Here is a 19,895-nt window from a genome sequence, read left to right on the forward strand (position 1 = left end):
ATTGGTTTTAATGGAATTCCACCCCCAGGGCTGCCAGTTGCCCTGTGGGGGTAGGGGATCCCTTGCTCCTAGCATGCACCCCTCACCACCACTCACCTGACCAGCAGGAGGGAAAGGTGTGGCGAACAGGCCTGGGAGGGGATGCTTCTGGCAGGGTGCAATGATGTCACTTCCAGGAATGACATCATCATGCTGGCCATGGGAATGCTCCCACACTTGGGGCTGATTTGGGCCCCAAATGGACTGATTCTTAAAGAATTGGCCCCGTTCAAAGTGCAGGAGCATTCCCATGGCCAGCATAACATCACTACCAGAAGTGATGTCACTGCATCAGGGTTGGGAGCATGCCTTCTGCAGGCTTGCATGGGAGGTATTTTGACTCCTGGGCCCATTTCCCATACCTCTTCCCCCCCACTGGCCAGGTGAGTGGTGGTGGGGGATGGAGGCTGGGAGTAGTAGCTACTGATAATAATAATGACACTGTGCTTATATATCACCCTCCTGGACAGATTAGCACTACACTCAGAGTGGTGAAGAAAGTCAGTGTTATGATTATCCCCACAATACAGCTGGGCTGAGAGGAGTGGCTTACTGAAGGCCACCTGCTGAGCTTATGGCAGTAGTGTGGCTCGAACTAGCGGAGTGCTGATTTACAACCTGCCCACTTAACCACTATGCTACAGCTGTTGAGCTCCCTCTAATGAGCAATGCCTCTTGCCTATGAAAACCATCTCACCTCCATCACCCCTTCCTTTTTTTGCCCAGGAAAGCTGCTTCAACCTTTGAAATAATGGCCCTGGTTAATCCCAAACATTTCTGGGGTTAATGGGGATAGAACTATCAATATATTCCAGAATCCCAGATATGATCAGTATCCCCGAATTTATCTGAAAAAATATCAATAAAGTATGTCTTGGGTATATTTTCTGAATAGATATACCGAATTGCACACCCCTAGTGGGTGCAGCTTCCCCACAACTTGCATGTGTGCCGGGAGTAATTTTCCTAGGGTGCCAAAAATTCTTGGGCCAGCTCTTATCTTTTTCCATCAATGTCAGTGGATGTCCACTTAATCGTCTTGGTTGCTCTCTTCTGCAATTTTCCAGCTCTGTAATATTCTTTTAAAGATATCAGAACTGTGCTCAATACGTCAAATGTGTATTTTGTTAGTATTTTTGATTGTAATATAAAAAAAGCACATATGTTTCTAAAAAATAAAACAGAGGAAGAAAAATTAAGAAGGAAAGAGTTGATAAGGACTGGTGGCCAAATATGAACAAACACAGCAAATGGGGCCCGGCTGGTGCAGAAGACAAGTTATTGAATTTAGTCACTTTACTGTATTGTTTGTTGAGGAGCCTTGATACATCCTTGATGCATTAACAGAGAGATGATGGCTCTAATGTGCTTTGTAAATAATGGCCTGATAATGGGGAACATGCTTATGTATGTACTGAACACCACCCCCATAAAATTATCTTACAAAAGAGCTTCTTGATATGACGCATTTTTATCCAGTTAGGCAATGAGAGCCATTGTGTCAAAGAAGGTGCTATAAAGAATCAAAATCTGTTTATTCTTTAGCCGAAAGAAGAGAGGTCAGTTTTGTAAAGATCTTTGCTGACCAAAACGCCATTTCACAGCTGTTACATTTAGAGAGCTGAGGAGTGCTCTGCCAAGTGCTCTGGGAAGAAGAACAATGGAGCTCCATCCATACTTAATGGGTGATCTCAGGAAAATTGGCCCTTAGTTTGACTCCTCTAGTGCACATCTTCTGGGAGACCTTTGTAGTCCATCCTCTGCCATGCACCCTATTTCTAGCTTTGCACATGACCCCAGAAGTGCTGAGCGCAAAACTCACTTAATCTTGGGGAAATAAATAATTGGTCTTGACTTTTTCATAGGGAACATTTACATACATTCCCACCCCTTCTGGTTGGCCAAAGACAATCTCCGTCTTTTCCACTGAAACACTAAAATGAGGGCTAGCAAGAAGGAGAGTTTGTAAGCGTTCAGACTATGATCCTTGGAATTTTGACCTGCTTTACAGGAAAGGCATGAAGATTAAAAAGAAAACCTTTTGTAAGTTTTGACCTACCTATCAACTGTACTTTTATTTTCTAAATCTGCATTTCCCTTCCCCTTTCCCCTCCCCAATATATCCATCTCTGTGTGTGCTTAGAATAAACTCTTTAAAATGCATTCTGGACCTGAGTGTCTTCCTCTAGGCTTATGAACGCAATGTCCAGGCAGGGCTATATGGGAACAAGTGGCCCTTCAAGTTCCCTGGTCCCAAGTTGCGTAAGGTTTTATAGGTTAAAATCAGTACTCTGAATTAGGACTGGAAGCAAACAAGCAGCCAGTGCAGATTTTTGAACATTGATGTTACATGATGCCTGTAATCCACACCAGCTAGCAAACCTGCTGCTGCATTTTGAACTAACTGAAGTTTCAAGCTGGCAAACTAGTCAACGTTGTTAAAGGTGCCATGTACTACAGATGAAATTGTATGTCCAAGTGTAGATCCAGGGGCTTTTCTGCACACCCAATTTACAGCAAGTTTTCTGGGGATTTGGCCTGCAAGAATCCACTCCGATTTGGGCTTCTGTAATTCTGCACTTGAGGTAGTTGAACCGATGTACTGTCTGGGTTTCCCCCACACCTGCAGTTTAAAAAATGTCCTGTTTCTGCTGTGGGATTTCTGGAGGATGAAGACGACATCAGTGGTTTTGTCAGTGTGGGTTTTTCCGGGTTACAATGTTGTAGTGTTTGGACATTAGAGGGGGTTATGGATAACGCCTGTCTCATCCTGTACTTGTCCTCCAATGACTGAACGGTGATATTTACACTGTAAATGTAATAAAAATGTCTGTTTTTTGAATGATTGAGGTGTTTTAGAGGGAAACTTTAAAATCAGAAGAAGGATTCAGTACTCTCTGCAGAGTTTTTCTAGCAGCCATTGCCGCGTTCTTTTAACAGAGTGCATGTGCAAAAAAAAAAAAAAGGAACTGATCTTCCCTAAGTGTGATTATAATTTGGACAATTACTTTTGAAATAGAAAGAGACATAAACATGGAGATTTCCCCCCAATATATCAGTGTTGCAACATTGTTGGAATTTTTTTTTTAAAGGAAATACTCAACAAAATTCATGGGGGGAAAAAAAGAGAATGACATACAAAATGCCATCCTACACATCTTGTGTTGGTGAGAAGACAATTTACTTCATGCTGCTGAAGTTAGCACACACACATACAACACAATGATGATATTTTTACATTTTTTTAAAGGAAAGCTGGAGGGGCAAGAGTGGCAGAAGAACGAAAAATGGAGTGGTTACACATTGGTGTTCAACCTGTCAGCACGCAAGGGGATAAAGGGGAGGGTTAAAGACCAAGCCACGGATTCCACCAAAGAAAACATTCTGCGCCTCATTAAAAAAGTCTTAACTCCACTTTTAAAAAAATTGGGGGAGTGTGCAGGAAAAACCCTGCAAAAATCCCTCCAGGGAAAAGTGAATTTGCAGCAGATGCACTGCGCATAACTTGAAAGAGTATAAAAAGCAGTTTCAAGACTGAACCAAGGTAATTTGACTGATGGCACCCCCAAGCTGTGAACCTACTTCTTCAGGAGGAGTTCAAACACATGCTGAGTGGGTTGTTTCCTGCTTCTGTCAGTGTCGGTTCTTTCCAAAGTACCTTAGGCTTATCTGAACTGAGCTTCAGTTTAATGGGCCTCAGCAAGACCATTAGCAGCTCTAGACACTGGTTCAGACTATTAACAGCTTCACCTGAAAGAAATGGGAAGGGGAGACAGAGTTCATGTCATCACAAGTTGATGGCATTTAACTCCAAAACTCTGGATTACCTATGACTTGTCCCAATAGCTTCATTTAGATGTTAAATGGCGTGAGAGGGCTAGAACCTTGTGACATACCATGGCATAACTGCTGTGGTATCAAACAGTGCTACCTCATCCTCAGCTTCTGGAAACAGCCTGCCAGGTAACAATGGAACCATCAAATTCAGTGCCCCAATTCAACCTTAGCCAGACAATCCAGAAGTTTATCCCCTTGATAAGTTAACCAGCTGGCTTATAGGTGTTGCCTCTTCATCTGATTCCGGCTCCTCGGACTCGTCATCTTGTACCTCCCAGCATTGTGTGCGGAGACGGGTGCTCCATCAGTGCTCCGAGGCTGCTGCCCACTCCCGCTGCATCCTTCTCATGGTTGGCTCAGGAGGTTCAGATCTTTCCAGTTCCTCCCTCACTCTGCTTGAACCCTCACCCCCCCGGCGGCCTCCCCCAAGTTCTTGTCACTTCATTGAGGGCTCTTCTTGCGCCAGTTCTGTTGCAGGCTCCCCTGATACAGAGGCTGGCTCCTCCAGTTCCTTGTCCTCTGAGGAGGACCTGACAGCTGGTGGCAAGGTGACAGGTCGAGGCTGGCCCATGACACATATTGCGTAATATCTTTCATTAAAGCCAAGCAAGGTATCACAAGATAGAGCATCCATCATGCTGGATGCTCAGTACCAAAAAAGGGTGCCTTGGTGGGGGGGGGGGGAGGATATGTTGTGTCAAATGGCAAAAACCCAAATCTGCAATTGTTTTGCTATATGAAGACTGCACTTCAGAACAAAAGGTAAGTATTGGTTCCAGAAACAAGCTAAATACCTTGCAAACATACTTCATGCAATGGTTAAACACTTTATTGAATGTTTATTTATTTTAAATATTGATATACTTGCTTTTCTCCTAGGTATCCCAGGACCGAAGGAGGGTTCAGATGCCATTAATTTCAATGGGATAATTCCATTCATGCCTTTGTCTCTAATATCTAAGTAAAATAGCAGAAAGAAATGAACAATTTGCATAATCTTTTAAAAAACAAACAAAATCTGTATAACAGCCAATGGAATACTTCTAAAGTTGATGGGATAGTCTTTTTTAAAATTAAAACTTACTACAAGCACTTTATCAAAGTGAAAAAAACCTTGGTTCTTTTTAGAACACTGAGCCAGCATATTCTAGTTTATGCTCAGTTGTTCAGTATGGGGAGAATATACCAAATAGCCCACAGAGGATAATTTTTGTGTAAGTTCTGATTTCTGTAAAATGAAAACTGCTCTGAAGCTTCAGGAGAGCTATTAATGTACTTGAACTGCCATTTAGTGTGGTTGATGGTGGTTTCATACAGCACATATGAAGCTGCCTTATATAGAATCAGGCCATGGCCAGCTAGCTCAGTATTAGGAATAGGTCTCTGGCAGAAAAAGGGTGTTCCCATCTGTTATTACTGTTTAATTGGAGATGCCAGAAATTGAACCTGTGACCTTCTATTGCGCAAAGCTACAGTCCCTCCCCACACAGGAATGGATCACAAGGGCGATAACAAATGTGCCACATCTTTGAATGGATAGTGGCTCAGAATTAGGTTTCTCAGACCCTAAAGTGGGTCACAACTATCTCAGGTGGCTCACAAGGCAAAAAGGGAGGAGAGGAACAAAGTGAGCTTGGAATCTCAATGGCAAATTGCTTTGGGTTTGCTTCTGCAAAATGTACCAATTGGCCATGAAATACAACATGTTGGTTAGTAATATTGAATCTTTAGAAATACGACACGTGGAAAATAAGAATATAAACTTGGTCCGTATTAGCTGATGTGAGATTCCTGTATTATGTGCTGGGAGAGAGAAAGTAGCATGGAGTTACTTTACAAGTGGATTGTAAGTTTAGGAAGGTCTCTGGCGTGTGGCTGATTCAGCCAGGTGGCAGTAGACTGGGGGAATAGGCAAAAACAACTTTCATGAAAGGAGGACCACTGCCAGAGAGATGAGAGTGTAGAGTAGGGGCCTGCTATGCATTAAATGGAGAAGTGGGAAAAAACCTGGGTTGGGTTGCTTTCTCTGATAACATCTGTTTTCACTTTTCTAAATATGTAACAGGTTGAAGATGGCTGCACATCGATTTAACAAAACATCACAACATGCTTTGTCAAATTCTGATTACACTTGGGAATATGAATATTATGAGTATGGGCCCGTTTCATTTGAAGGACTCAAGGCTCATAAGTGTAAGTGTTGTCAGAGAGCTCTTTGTTTCATTGATTTTAAATTGTGAAAGATCTTTCTTTGTTTTCTGCTGTAGTTACAAGTAAATGAATTTTGAGAGGTGTTCTTTTTCTCTCTAAATCATCTTACCTACAGTTTTGGCCAGGCCTCTTGGACACCTTTTCCTACACTTCTATGATGAATATTTAACAACATAGATGAATGTGGAGATATAAATAATGCAAGCAACAATCAGTGAATGTCAACTCCATGAATATGATGCAGAAGAAGTAATTCTCAGAAAGGACACAAATTCCAGCCTTTGTGCACTTGAGCCCACTTTGTCAGATGCATGAAGTGAATTTTCATGTGATAGTTTTAAGAGAGGGACAGACAGGGCTACAACGTAGGGTAGTGAAGTAGAAATCCCTTAAATGTGTCGTCCAATTATACTAATTCCTCTGATGCTGTTTAAAAAAATAGTTCTGGGAATTTGAAATGGAAGCTGGCAGGGCACAGTGCTGATCGGCTTTGCCCCCCCCCCCCGCCCCCAAACAGTTTTTCTCTAAATGTTTCCTTTTTTTTTTTACTTAATAAGGATGATTGAATAGCAAAACATATGCATCAATTAAATAAAATGGTAGACAACTCATCTGAGCTGAACATGAAGCAGGAGAGATGAGACTGACATCTGTGCTGGTGTTTGATTCATTATTATGCATACATGCTCTTTCAGTTGAGAACTGTAAACTTTTAATATTTCTCCACTCGCAACTGACGAAGAGAGCTGTGGCTCTCGAAAGCTTATGCTACAGTAAAGTTGATTAGTCTTAAAGGTGCTGCTGGACTGTTTTCTATTTTGCTACTACAGACTAACATGGCTAACTCCTCTGGATCCTCTTACGTGTATTATTATACTATCTTTTCATGGGTATACTAATTAACAGGGAGCTTTAATGTGCTTTGATGAACAGAACTGCTCTTCTGAACACACACCATCCAGAACCCTTATAATTAGAGCTATGGTATCCTGGTTGAAAGGAAATTCAAATGCAAATGGAATTTGTTTGCCAAAGTTGTGCGTAAAACTTCAAACGAGAGTACAGCATAATAAAACTGTAATCAACCTTAATTACAAATTGCTTTAATAATGCCTTGGTGTAATTGTTCTTTTTATTGTTCAAAAATTATATAGCTAATCAGGTAGCTTTTAGTATCTCACTTTGATGCACTTTGCATCATTTGAAATTGCTTTCCTCTCAACTGTTAAATTTAGTTATTAGCACATTGGAAACAAACCCAGAAAATTTGTACAAAGACTGGGGTGAAGATTCTGTGCCACATATGGGCTAAGGTCTGCAACCCATGGACACTCAGGTGGGTCATGGAGCCCTACCTGCTGGGTTGTGATCACCTATAGACCCCTTTTGGAAGGGCCTGCTTCCCGTGCACATGCATAAAGAGCAAGGGTGCCCTCCCCCCACCCAGTTCCTACACTGAGCAGCAGGAGATCATGCAGTAGTGGAAAGGCTCCTCCAAGGCTCTGACTCTTGGTTTGTCTGTAATAGACCTCCTAATGTTTGACTTGTATTTCCTTTGAGTCTGCTGTTCCTTGACACTGATGAGGCCATAACTCTGGCTTCCTATCTTCCTGTCATATGACTCTGATCATCTCATGCTAACAGTTCAGTTGCACACCTGTTCTAGAGAGTTTGAAGACCACGGTGCCAGGGAAATGTTTACTTCGCACTGCATATCCTCAGGGTTTTCCTTCCCCTGTTCACTCTGTCTAGATGTTGGTATATGTTAGTCATTATCTATAACTTTTGAGCTGCTGGCCCTAGTCCCGTGGTCTTCTCACACCGCAAGCAGGCTCTGGACAACTTGTCTGCTAATCTGGCACTGTCATCTCAGATTGTGTTGATCATCTGTCTGTGAGTAGGAGTTGAGAAGTGGGAAGTGCCATTTAGACTACCTCCCCTGCTGAGCCTGCAAACAGCTGATCAGCACTGCCACAAAGGGCATTGTCAATTTGGAACACTGGGCATGCACATCTGAGTGTTAAATGAACATTCACCTTCCTCTTCAGCATCTTCTGTTCCCTAGGGCTTGGGTTCAGAAGAGTGATCTGTGTGTAAAATAGACATGGGCATGAATCGAAATACAAATCAAATTTCGTGACAAATTGGGCAGATTTATGTTTTGTGAAATGCGTTTCATGGGGCCGTGATTTTCACGAAATTCACAACTTTTTGGGCCGATTCGTTTCATTCGTGAATGATTTGTGATGCCAGACAGGCTGGTTCCAATCAATTGATTCCCTAGGCAACATAGCCCCAGAATGTCTGCATACCTTTTGTTGCCATTGGAAACCCCAATCTTAGCCCATATAACCTTGATAGGCAGCTCTCCCTGCCAACTGGAGAGCTTCCATTCTGCCCTATACAGCAAGGAGCAGGGGGGTTAATCCCCTAGGCAACTGAGGAGATGGGCCTTCTGTAGCCATGGGAACACCAATCTCATCCCTCCAAACCCTGTTAGGCAGGTCTGTCTGCCAACCAGAGACCTCCTGTTCTGCTCTATATGAGCATTTCTTATGTAAGGCACAGCTCTCTGCCTCATTATTTTCAGTTCCAGTAGACAGAGGGAGAGGGAGGACTGGGATTTGGAGTGAGAGAGTGGAATTGGGGGCTTTTGGCTAGATTTGCTGCTGCTTTAAAAGAGGCTGAAAAGCCTCCTTATTTTCAGCTCTTGGCCTTGCTGGGAAGGTCATTGGGTGAGGGTGCCTTCTTTCCTTCACCCCACCCCACCCCACCACAGTCTCAGGGCATTGCCTGGCTCAGGGGCCTAGCTTGACTGAGGCCTACTTTTTTTTTCTTTAATTTTCTTGGCTTATATTCTTATTTAGAGCATTTGTTCTTGTTGGGTGAGGGTGGGCGGAGGAGAACCTGCTGAAGTCTCCCTGCGAGTTTGGCATCTCTGGGTATGAAGAGTGCCATTGAAGTGCCCTGGGTTCTGACGAATCACGAAACTAACAAATCGTTTCATGAAATGGTACAATTTCGTGAAAGTTCGTGATTCATGATCCGTGGAATGCAACAAAACACGAAACGCTTGTTTCGTTTTTTTCCCATTTCATGCCCATCTCTAGTGTAAAAATGTCTTTTCACAACTGGAAGGTCCTTGCTGTACTGCACTGGCTGACTATACACACATACACCACTGCCATAATCAGAAAGGGATTGACCAGCACTTGTCAGTGATGGAAATCATCAAAATATTAATGCCATTTAAGATGGCATGTGACAGATTTTCTTGAGACTCAGATGTTTTGTAATAATGAGATACTAATATGTAGAATAAGAGGTGATTTTTAAAACCTTCATCCATGATTTAACTCCCCTCATTCTCTCTTTCCTTTGCAGATTCCATTGTGATTGGGTTTTGGGTTGGCCTTGCTGTCTTTGTCATTTTTATGTTCTTTGTACTCACCTTGTTGACAAAGACAGGAGCTCCACATCAAGAGTAAGTACAACTCATACTTAGCCAAAGTCCCCTGGCAGTGTTCTTTGTAGCAGCAGCTCTTTGGAATGTATTCATTCTGATGTTAGAAGTAGCAGTGTCATAGAGCTAAACTACACAAGACGAATTACATGAGGATGCTCAAGTGAAGGGAGACGCAGTGTAAGCTGGGAAGCGTAGTTTGAATTTCACCTCTCGCAAAGATCGCTCCTCAGAGGGTTTGTTAATTTCCTCTTTGCCTCCCTGAAGGCTCTGTCAATTATTAACAAACCCTCTGAGGAGTGATCTTTGCTGATTTTGTAGAGAGAGGTGAAATTCAAACTATGCTTCCCGGCTAACATTTCGTCTCCCTTCAATTGAGCGTCCTCGAGTAATTCATCTTGTGTAGTTTAGCTCTTAGTTGTTGTAAAATCTAAGCACCCCTTTATTTGGAAAAGGCACCAACCTGAGATCTTGTCTCTTGAGAAAATGCTGGCTTTTTCACTAAAGAAAAGAATGTTTGCTGACTTGCGGAAGAATGTGCCATATCCAGTTGCTTGGGGAGTGGGGGAGAGATTGACAGAAAGGGGCAGTCCCTGAAAGTAGCATCCTCCTCCCCCATCCCAAGTAGTTTGGAGTAGTCTGAAAGTATATAGTGTGTTCTGGAATGCAGCAGGTTTTAGCTAGCTTTGTAAAATTTCAAATGTATCCTACCATTTCTGGAAGGTTTATCCCAAAGTCCAGTTATCTGGTATTTGAATGAAAAGTTGCCTGGTTAATGTTGCCCTTGGTTTCCTGGTTATTGTTCTCATTTAAATCCTGCTCAGTGCCCAAATAAGAGATCCATTGGCTACATTTCTCCTTTAAAAAAGAAGGAATGTACAGAACATATCTTTGCATTCAGTTGCTATTTTAGTTATGCTTGGGTTTTATGGAAAGTTGAGGTTGGGCTCTCAATTTAGTGTATAGAATTTGTCGCATGACTCAGGGACTGGTTGACACCATGTACACACGTTGCTTGGTTATTCTGCGCTTGAAGTGTGAACCGTGACAGCTGACTGCAGAAGTAGTGAGGGAGGTTTCTGCCATCAAATTCCTGTTTCCCTGAAAAAAGTACACACTGCAACAGCTGAGGATAATCCTACCTCTGCAGAAGTCTGGGTGAGGCTTTCTGTTGCCTTTCCCTTAGGATGCCTTTAATCGGATTAAAATCTAGAGGCACAGAAAGCCTATAAATGAACTGCCCAGTTGCCAGCACACTAGTGTGTTGCTGAGGAGTGCACTTTTGGGGCTGAAGAGAAAAATGGAGAAGAAAGATTATTTCTTAGTGATCTCAGCTGATGTCCTGCTGGAGAAACAGGTCTCTATGACAGCAAAACTGCTCTCCCTCAGCTGTATCTAGTTAGGAAGCTGGTACCCTTTTGCAGATATCTGATCTGGCCATGCTGTGATTCTACACAAAAGGCCAGCTTTCTGTTAGCCTTGCTGGAGGTTTACTCTCCATTGTTTCAATACAGATCAATATTGTGATTTTTTAAAAAAAACCTGAAATATTTTTACTCTTCTGTAACTTAACTCTGGTCTTCCCATGTGGAGCAGCAGAGAATAAGTCTTTGCCATCATTATGGCCACTGAATGCTACAAATATTTAGGGGGTTTATTTTTCTGAAAATTGCTCACTGTCTGCTCAAAACAATTTAGCTAAATTGTTTCGAGCTGCAAGAACCAGTGAAGGTACCTTACCTGACTCAGACCATTGGTCTGTCATGGTCAGTATTGTCTCCTCTGATGGGCAGCATCTCTCCAGGGTTTCAGGCAGAAGCCTTCCCCGTCACTTACTACTAACTACCTACTTCAGTTTTAACTGGAGATGCCAGGGATTGGACCTGGGACCTTCCACGTGCAAAGGCTGTTTCTGTATGTTGTAAAAGAAGCGGATCACCCCCAGAACTGTGGTGGTTTATACCGAACCTTCCACACATTATTGTTTGTCAGCTGTGTGCACTTCGTGCTTTCCCAGCTTTTTTGCGCATTTTCTGAGATTGCACTTGCTTCGAGGGTTTGCTGCTAGTTTCCAGGGCATTTTCAGCAGCATTGCCATGCACAGGGGTAATTTCATAGAAAAAGAGCTGGAGGAACTCGTTAGCATAACTGATTTGCATATGCCACACCCCCTGACATCACCTATCCTGGCTCTTTTGGACCCAATCCTGACTGTTCAGGGAAGAAATTGGGCCCAAAATGGCAAAAAGGGCTGAAAAGGGGCCCCAAATGGTCAGGATCGGGCCACTGCTGAGCAGGAGAGTGATCCACCGCCTGTCAGAGGCCTGATCCTGGCTGTTTTGGCCCCAATCCTGGCCGAAATGGGCCCCAAATGGTCGAAAGTCAAGTGGGTGGGGCCACCTGACATGTGACCTCTTTGGGGAACTGCTGGAACTGTGTTCCTGCGCATTCCCCCTCAAAATGACCCCTGGCCATGCATATAAACCGTATGAAGTGCTTCAGAAGAGACCTCCCATGAATCTTCATCCACTTTTGTCTGTGGCTCTTGCCTCTCCTTCATTACAATATTGTTCACTTCCTGAAGTCTGCTTGCAATGTTTCCACATATGTAGGCCTTTTTTATTATTTCCAGAGTCATAGCGCAATTACATTAAAAAATCTGTATGTACACATTATCCCTTTGCTATGCTGGCTAATGGCAACTCCACAGCAAAATCCTTTTTATTAGTAGTGGAAAATCTTTGGTATTGCACTCATGGGAAGCATTTTGATCAATCTAATGGCTTGCACCCCCTTTTTATTATTTCACTAGAAAATTGCTTTATAACACTAATCTTATATTATGAACACACAGCCATGGCCACAATGGTCTAAGCAGGCAAATTATAACATTCATTTTTGAATGGCAACATAACAGTCCAGTATCTGCAAAGGTGGAGACGCAGTTTGTATTGAAACTCCTGTCATGCAATCCCAGCCTCTCCACCAATCGGCCAGTTCCTGGCCCCTCCTGGCCTCAGCAGTGTATCCTGGGCCGATTCCGCAGGGCTTACCTGAAGCCAGGACGCTGTGGAACATGCCGGCAAAAACGCAGAAGATCGCATTTTCTCACGTGAGTTTTGCGCGACATCACACAAAACTCATGCAAGAAAACGCGATCTTTCGCGTTTTTGCCGGCATGTTCTACAACGTCCCGCAACGTTCCGGCTTCAGGTAAGCCGTGCGGAATCGGCCCTGTTTCAGAAATGTTTGGATGCCAAGTTTCTTCTTCAACAACTATTGCAGTCATAGGAAAGGAAAGCTCAATTTCTGTTGTCCCCCAAAATCATCTCTTAAGCAAGATGTCGGGAAAATAAGCCTGTGGGAGTGAGAGGCATATTGTGGCATGAGAAGGAGATAATAGATCTCCTTTCTTTTTGAGGAGAGGAAAAAGTCCAGGAGGCACTATGCACCTCTCACTGGAATATTGACTGCTTTGAAAAGAGTGTTGAGCAGATGGCTACTTGAAGACACAAACACACTGCACTGGAGGGCTGGACTAAAACCAAGACAATGCCCCTAGAGTACAAACAAGTGGTTGCCCACAATAATTGGTCAGGGAATGCGTCCTCATCGTGCCCGTACCTCAGAGAGCTTATTAGCAAGTAGGAAGCCCAAATATCTGTCTAGAAGCATTAACCTGGAGATAATGGCCGAACACGGGGACAACACTCTGGAACTGCAGGAGGGATCAGAGGAACTGTTTACCCATGATTGGTCACAGTTGATTCGGCACACATTCGCATCTCCATGCCTAGCTCTCAAGGTAAGAAAGTGTTCATTTGGAGACTGCCCAAATCACTGTCTGATTATCCACTCTCCTACCCACCAGCCACCAATTTCTCATTATTTTCCTCTTAGGAACAAGGAAGAACTGTTCAGACTAAAACAACATGGCTGATGAGGAAGACTCAGATGAAATTGCGACTCATGCTCTTGGGGAATCAGGTACGCTCACCCTGCAACTTGGCTGCCATCAGTCTGGCTGATTGCACTTTTGTTTCCCATAGGGGCAATGAGCAGCAATTAACTGTGAGCATATGGAGATTGGGGACATTCTGGAGATGCTGCAGTGTAACAATTGCTTTTGTTGAGGGGTGTGACTGCTTTAAAAGATGGCCTTGACATTTTGTTAGCACCTAGTTAAGATAGCTATCTGCTGTGGGAAACACAAGTATAGAGGAACACCAAAGAATCTCAGGCTTCATGTCCCCACATTAACCTGTCTTTATGTAAGATTTCTATTTTGGTGGAAACAATGCCAAATACTGATTTCAGATTAATCCTTTTTTTAAAAAAAAATCCCGTTCCTCAATAAGGAAATGAAGCCACCTGTGGATCCTCTGAGGATGTTCTACCAGACAAAGAAAATCAACCCACCTTCCTGGGATAATCATGGTACTGTTCCACATTTTTTTGGGATGATCCTTTATAAACAAGACTAATGGAATCAATCATACTTTTCAGTTACTAGGGAGGTTTTGTTTTTATGTGATGCTCACTATATTACTATGTGATGCGATGCATCTCATCTTTTGACACCCATAGTAATAATGTTTTATAAAGATTTTAAGAAATAACCAAAGGCAACCTTTGACTGATCCCTCTTACTGCCTTCCATGGTCTAAGTTGTTTAAAGGCTTTGGGTCATGTTGAAGGGACACCTTTCCAGTAAGACTAACAAGTGCTCTGTTTTCCAAAGGCTCACAGGAGAAGACTGTGGCTGAACTGTCTCCAGGAACATAACTTACTAATGTGAAGACAAGAAAGAGGAGGGTGGCTGAAATGTACTGTGTTGCTGAAAGAATGATGACTCAGTCAGCAAGCAAGCACAGTGCAGAAATGGCAGACAGAAGAAGGCAGCTGGAGGAGGCCAAGTGATGGCATCAGGAGATGCTCCAGGAAGTTAATCGTAGGCATGATGAGCTTCTCCAAGAAACCAGAAGTGAATAAATGGTTTTCCAGGAAGCTTGGCTGCAGAACTTAGAAATTATGTGGAATGCTGTCAGCACACTGAAAACACTAGAGGATTTAATGCTGTGGCAGCAACAAGTAGGGCAAGAAAAGCAGGCTCCAGGTGACCAGCAGGAAGGCTTTGTTTCTGTAGATGAGACTGGTCCACCCAAACTTTCCTGTGTTGGGCATCCAAGGGATCATTTGACATTGTAGAATGCATAGTGGCTGTGGCTGCAGGGCACTGATGTTTCTCCCTGTTATCACATGCTTATTTGTTGTAGTTTTTGATTAGCACTGACAGGTCTTGTTTAGAAGTTAAGAGTTCTTTGTTAACTGTGATCACTATTTATGAATAAAGTTCACATTATGCCTCCCAAACTGTGTCCCCCAAAAAGAGTTTCTTTATGAAAGCTGTCCCATTGCTTCCTCTTACTATTTTATTTCTGTTTAAAGTACAAGATTTATTCATGTTGCTTCAAAGAGAAATCAAGGTTCCCTTCAGAGACTTCCATTCTTGCTGTTTTTTGAGGTGATAACCCCAGAGTGGTGTTCAAGCAGAAGAATAAATGGGGGCAGGTTCTAGGGCATCATCTGAGCTTTTTCAGATTCGTTTGCGTGAAATGTGCCAAACCTCCCTCCACTTCTCTCCTCTTGCCCCTGTAATCTGCGATCAGCAAAGAAAAACTTCATTCATACTGGCTCCAGATTCCTAAGGATGAGTTAAAGAAAAGGATAGAAACAAATAAGGTTGATATCCTAAAACCTTTTCTATAAGGCTTCTTTGAAGAATTCCTCAGGAATGACAGTTTTTTCAGATTGCGCACACACCTAGGATTCTCTGGACCTGAGGATTGCTTTGATTACTCAGGGCAGCCTTATGCCCTCCAATCTGCCCGTGGACCGGTGAGTGTCAAGGAATGAATATGGTATACGTCCGCGTACTTTACACTCTGGCACAGTTATTGAGAGTGCCAGGCATGGGAAACGTATTGCTGTAAATACCATGGGTATCTTCATGGATCCATGCTGTCTCCCCTCTGTCCACACAGTGCTCCTCCGGAGCTGCCCTTATACCCCTTTGGCTTCCTCCTCCTTCAGCAGTTGCTTTCCAGCAACCACCTCATGTCCCTGCAGAACAGCTGAAAGGGGGATACAACGGTTAACAAATTTCTGAAATGAACCCTTAAAGTCCCATGTGTTTGTATCTCTGATTGTTAAGTGCTCACTGCTGAAATTTATATTTTTGTCAAAAATGGAATAATGCATCGACATCAGTGAGATTCCATTGGGGTGGGAGTATATATATTGAATGGCAGGTACTCCAATCCCTCTCTCAAAGTTAAAGAAGAATTTATTAAATTTTATTGTCGTGCACATTATTTATAGTCCTCCTTACTGAGATTGAAGGCACATAACATAGTGTGAGTCAGTAAAGTCACAGTCAGAGACCAATCAATAAACAACATAACTGGGTGTATGCTGGGAAATTTGAAAAGCTTTAAAATGATAATGAGAATCTTAAAGACTGTAAGAAATGCTAAAGAGAGCATAACCATTTCTAAGACAGTTCAAGCATCATATTAACTATGCAATGAGATCATACTTTAAGCCAGTCACAGTACATATAAGTAGAATATATAGTCCCTATCCCTTAAATTATGCATCTGTAGGGACCACTTTCCTACAGTACATCCCTCCAAGATGAGTAAAAATCCTTTTGAAAAATTTTCTGGTCTGCATCCTTTGTAGAAGGTCAGTAGAGTGAGAGCTTCCCAAAAGTCCTCATGTAGGCCGTTCCATCAGGGAGAGGACGTGGAGATGCACGTCTACGTGCAGTTATCGAAAACACAAGCATGAATCCTGTCTTGCCAGCTTGGCCTTCTTGCTTGCTCTCAGAGCTTCATGAGGGATGCAAGTAGAGTGGGCTTACCACTCTGGTAGAGGATTCCTTGCCAGGCCTCAAGCACATCAAAAAAGGCCCTATTGACACACTTGAACTTTGAGCGGCACTGGTCAGAGGAAGAGTGGTAGCCCAAGGTAGCTAGCCTTCTTGCTGCTGTACTGAAGGTGGACCTGGTCTCCAAGTGTGCACTACATATCACCTTGTTTGCCTTGCCACTCTTCAGCAGGACAGAAAGAAGGTGCTCGATCTCCTTGTCCTTCCAAAAAATGCCAGGGCGTCATGGAGGCATTGCTCTTAACCAGCATTCTTGCACTAAATTACAGGAATGCTACAGAGCATGCCCCATTAACATGATGTCACTGTGTTGTCTCCACAGGTTTTTTTTTTTTTAAGTCTCAACCACTCACATTTGTGGGCTGACTGCTCCCATGAGCAACTGTAAATTAGTTGGAAAACCCCACAGACTGTTCCCACATGAGTAGGAATGGAAGTAGAGTTATGTTTCCACTTAGAAACCCCTCCACAAGCCCCCATTCAGAAAATAAGGAATGTAAAATCCCCTTGCATCTACCAAGGGATAAATGAAAGTGACCCCCCCCCCGAAAAAAGAAGAATCACTGAGGCCAACATTGGCAATGGGTATTTTACCTGCACAACCACCCATCCACACACCCTGGACAAGAACAAGGAGAAAGGTTTAAGAACACAGTAGTTTATTAAGCAAACTTATAGGCCACTCAAAACTGACTATGTCAAAACAAAAAACATGAAGTAACTCAGAGCTTATTGCTTTGTCAGAGGAGAATTTCAGCGGACTACATTCTAACCATAAAGTTGGCCAGCACTTCCATTACCAGCTTACCCTAGTCTAAGTGTCTGTGGTCATTAGCGTGAAAATCCTCCTCTGCAAACGGCACCCTGATTGCTGTGGGCTCGCAGAAATCCCCAAGATACTTATATCCTTTTTCAGCGCACACATTGTGGAGAATAACACACACTGTGACTACAGAAGTCACATTCACTTCTGCAATACTTAGCTGTGTGGAAATGCATCTCCAACGGCTCTTCAAATGCCGAAAGGCACATTCCATTACATTCTGGGCATGGCACAGGGCTCAATCGAAGGTCCTGTGCCTCCAAGAGACTGCAGTCTTTCCAAAGGTTTTCATGAGCCACCTGAGCATGGGGTACACTCAATCAGAAATAATGAGAGAAGGAACAGAGATGCCTTCAAGAATTAATGTTGGATTGCCAGGTTTACGGTGCCCTGCAGAAAAATAAATGAAAACTGCTTCCGATTACTCCTTCCTTGGGGAGAACAGATTGGAATATGGGCGCCGTCTATAGCCCCCGTGTGGATTGCCAAGAACACCCAAACCATCCATGATCTTAAGAGAGGGAGAGAAAATTGTTGATTAGTTTGTTGATCTCCTTTGGAGTGACAAATTGGGAGGCAGGAAATGAGAGCACTTCAAAGACATTCCACATTCTTACTTTCAACTTTCAGACATGGGGGAAAATATGCAAGTAAAAATAATGCTATAATGTTTAAGGACAAAATAATTAATTAAGTAATCCCTCATTCATACATACTTTAGGTGACCTAGTATTATGGGTGGCTTGTTCATGATGATGAAGATGAGTGAAACTAGTATTGGCAAATGATACAGCTAATTCATTTTATACAATGTTGTATTGACTTTTTGCTTGCTTTCTAGGAATGCAGACCCTTCTGAGAAAAGATTCTGCATGAACAGCTTTGTGGCTGAATTTGGAAGGCCATTAGATTCCGACCAGATCTTTTCCCATCAAGCCGCTGAGGAATCCAGGTTGCTCTTCCACTGTTACATCAATGAAGTTGAGAATTTGGACAGGGCAAAACAATGCTGCAAAGCTCCAGTTCTGGGCAGTAACATCCAGTTCCAGGAAGTGGTCCAGAGCTCTGGGAGATTTGAAGAGGAGCTGAGTTGTCCCACAAAATTCAACATCCCCAACTTTGTGAACACTGACCAGAACTCTTCCCTGGGTGAAGATGATCTGCTGATTTCAGAGCCACCAATTATTTTAGAGAGCAAACCAGTTAGCCAAACTTTACACCAGATTCTCAACTGAAGACACTTGAGCAAAGTGTAGATCTGTAATTCAGCAGGGACTCCTGTGTAGTGGCATCACACCTTTTACATCTATGTTAAAACAGCGGTCTGTTCTTTGACTCCCATACTATGTTTCATTTGTTAATACAGGACTACTGTTGACTGAGTCCATGTAATATGGATGTTTTGTACACAACATGGGATGTTTCATATTGTCTTTTGAGTGTTTGCTCAGACTGTCATCATTGTCATGTTGCTTTTTTAACATATGTAAGTCAGCAAATTGATGATAAAATAATTCAAAACATACTTGAATGAGTCAACATGAGAATATGTTGAGATTGATACGTGTGAAAGTCACCAAAAGCAAGAATATGCTTGGAGTTTACAAATCTCAGAAGTCAGTATGTGGTAGTGCTTAAGCAGGGCTGACATCTCAGTCCTAAACACATTGGCAGTAAGTCAGAGACTGCCAAGTTGCTTCTGGACACTGACAAAATTAATTAATAAATGGGATATTTAGTTGGCTAACGTCTCATTGATCTCAGCAGGTAACTAACTCCTTGTGCATTAGAGCCAATAACTTCACAAGGAGGTATTTTTCTACATAATTTTTACACCAATAGTTTTTCTTGAGAGGTGCCAGTTGGCAAAATCTAGAAACTACATGTAGTTTCCAGGGTCACATCTCAAATTTCTGGAAAACAGTGAGTGTTTGTATTCCTAGTGATTCCCAGCATATAGCAGAGCCATACTTGCTTGAGCATGGGTATATATATATGCATGTATAGTCTTCAGAACTAATTGTGATTCTTGTCAGTCTACCTGCAATAAAGAGACTAGCATGATTCACAAAAGTATAGGAAGCACTAGGGGTTTGTATGGTATTCAGACATGTATTCACTATGCTGATAACTTGTGAAATAGTTATTAGTTGCCATAGTGGTCTGTCATAGGGAAAATGAGATATCTGAAGCACATTTTAAAACATTTCTTGATCCAAGAATGTACATTCTAGATTTACATTATTCCTTAGATGGGAACCATCTGGGATTAGAAACATGCAGTTCTTGATTTTTTAAAAAAAATATTAAGTCTCTGTATCCTTCAGTTACTGTCTTTGTAGCGCAGACCTACCAAGTATAATTTAAATTAAAAACAAGCGTTTGAATGGCATCCCCCTCCTCTTCAAGTTTCAATGCTCTCGTCAACAGCAATTGAGGGACAACTGCTGAGACTCTGATCTACTATGGGAGATGTCACATTGAGGCATCTAGAAAGTGGAGTGGTATTGCAGCAGAAGGAAGGTAGTGACATCCGGATGTGAACAAGGATCATCAAGGCCCTGCATGAG

The 19,895-nt window shown here is 42.6% G+C and overlaps 1 protein-coding gene across 1 annotated transcript; it reads left to right on the plus strand.

Annotated features, from left to right (window-relative positions):
• The first annotated feature begins 5,948 nt into the window (after nt 1-5,948).
• Nucleotides 5,949-18,731, plus strand: MRAP2 (melanocortin 2 receptor accessory protein 2). The gene is made up of 3 exons (XM_054992846.1): nt 5,949-6,069; nt 9,472-9,571; nt 18,167-18,731. Exons 1-3 carry the CDS (start codon nt 5,949-5,951, stop codon nt 18,558-18,560), a joined length of 615 nt encoding a protein of 204 aa, XP_054848821.1. The 3' UTR covers nt 18,561-18,731.
• The last annotated feature ends 1,164 nt before the right edge of the window (nt 18,732-19,895 follow it).

The sequence above is a fragment of the Eublepharis macularius genome, chromosome 1 (assembly GCF_028583425.1).
Source record: "Eublepharis macularius isolate TG4126 chromosome 1, MPM_Emac_v1.0, whole genome shotgun sequence".
NCBI classification, from domain to species: domain Eukaryota; kingdom Metazoa; phylum Chordata; class Lepidosauria; order Squamata; family Eublepharidae; genus Eublepharis; species Eublepharis macularius.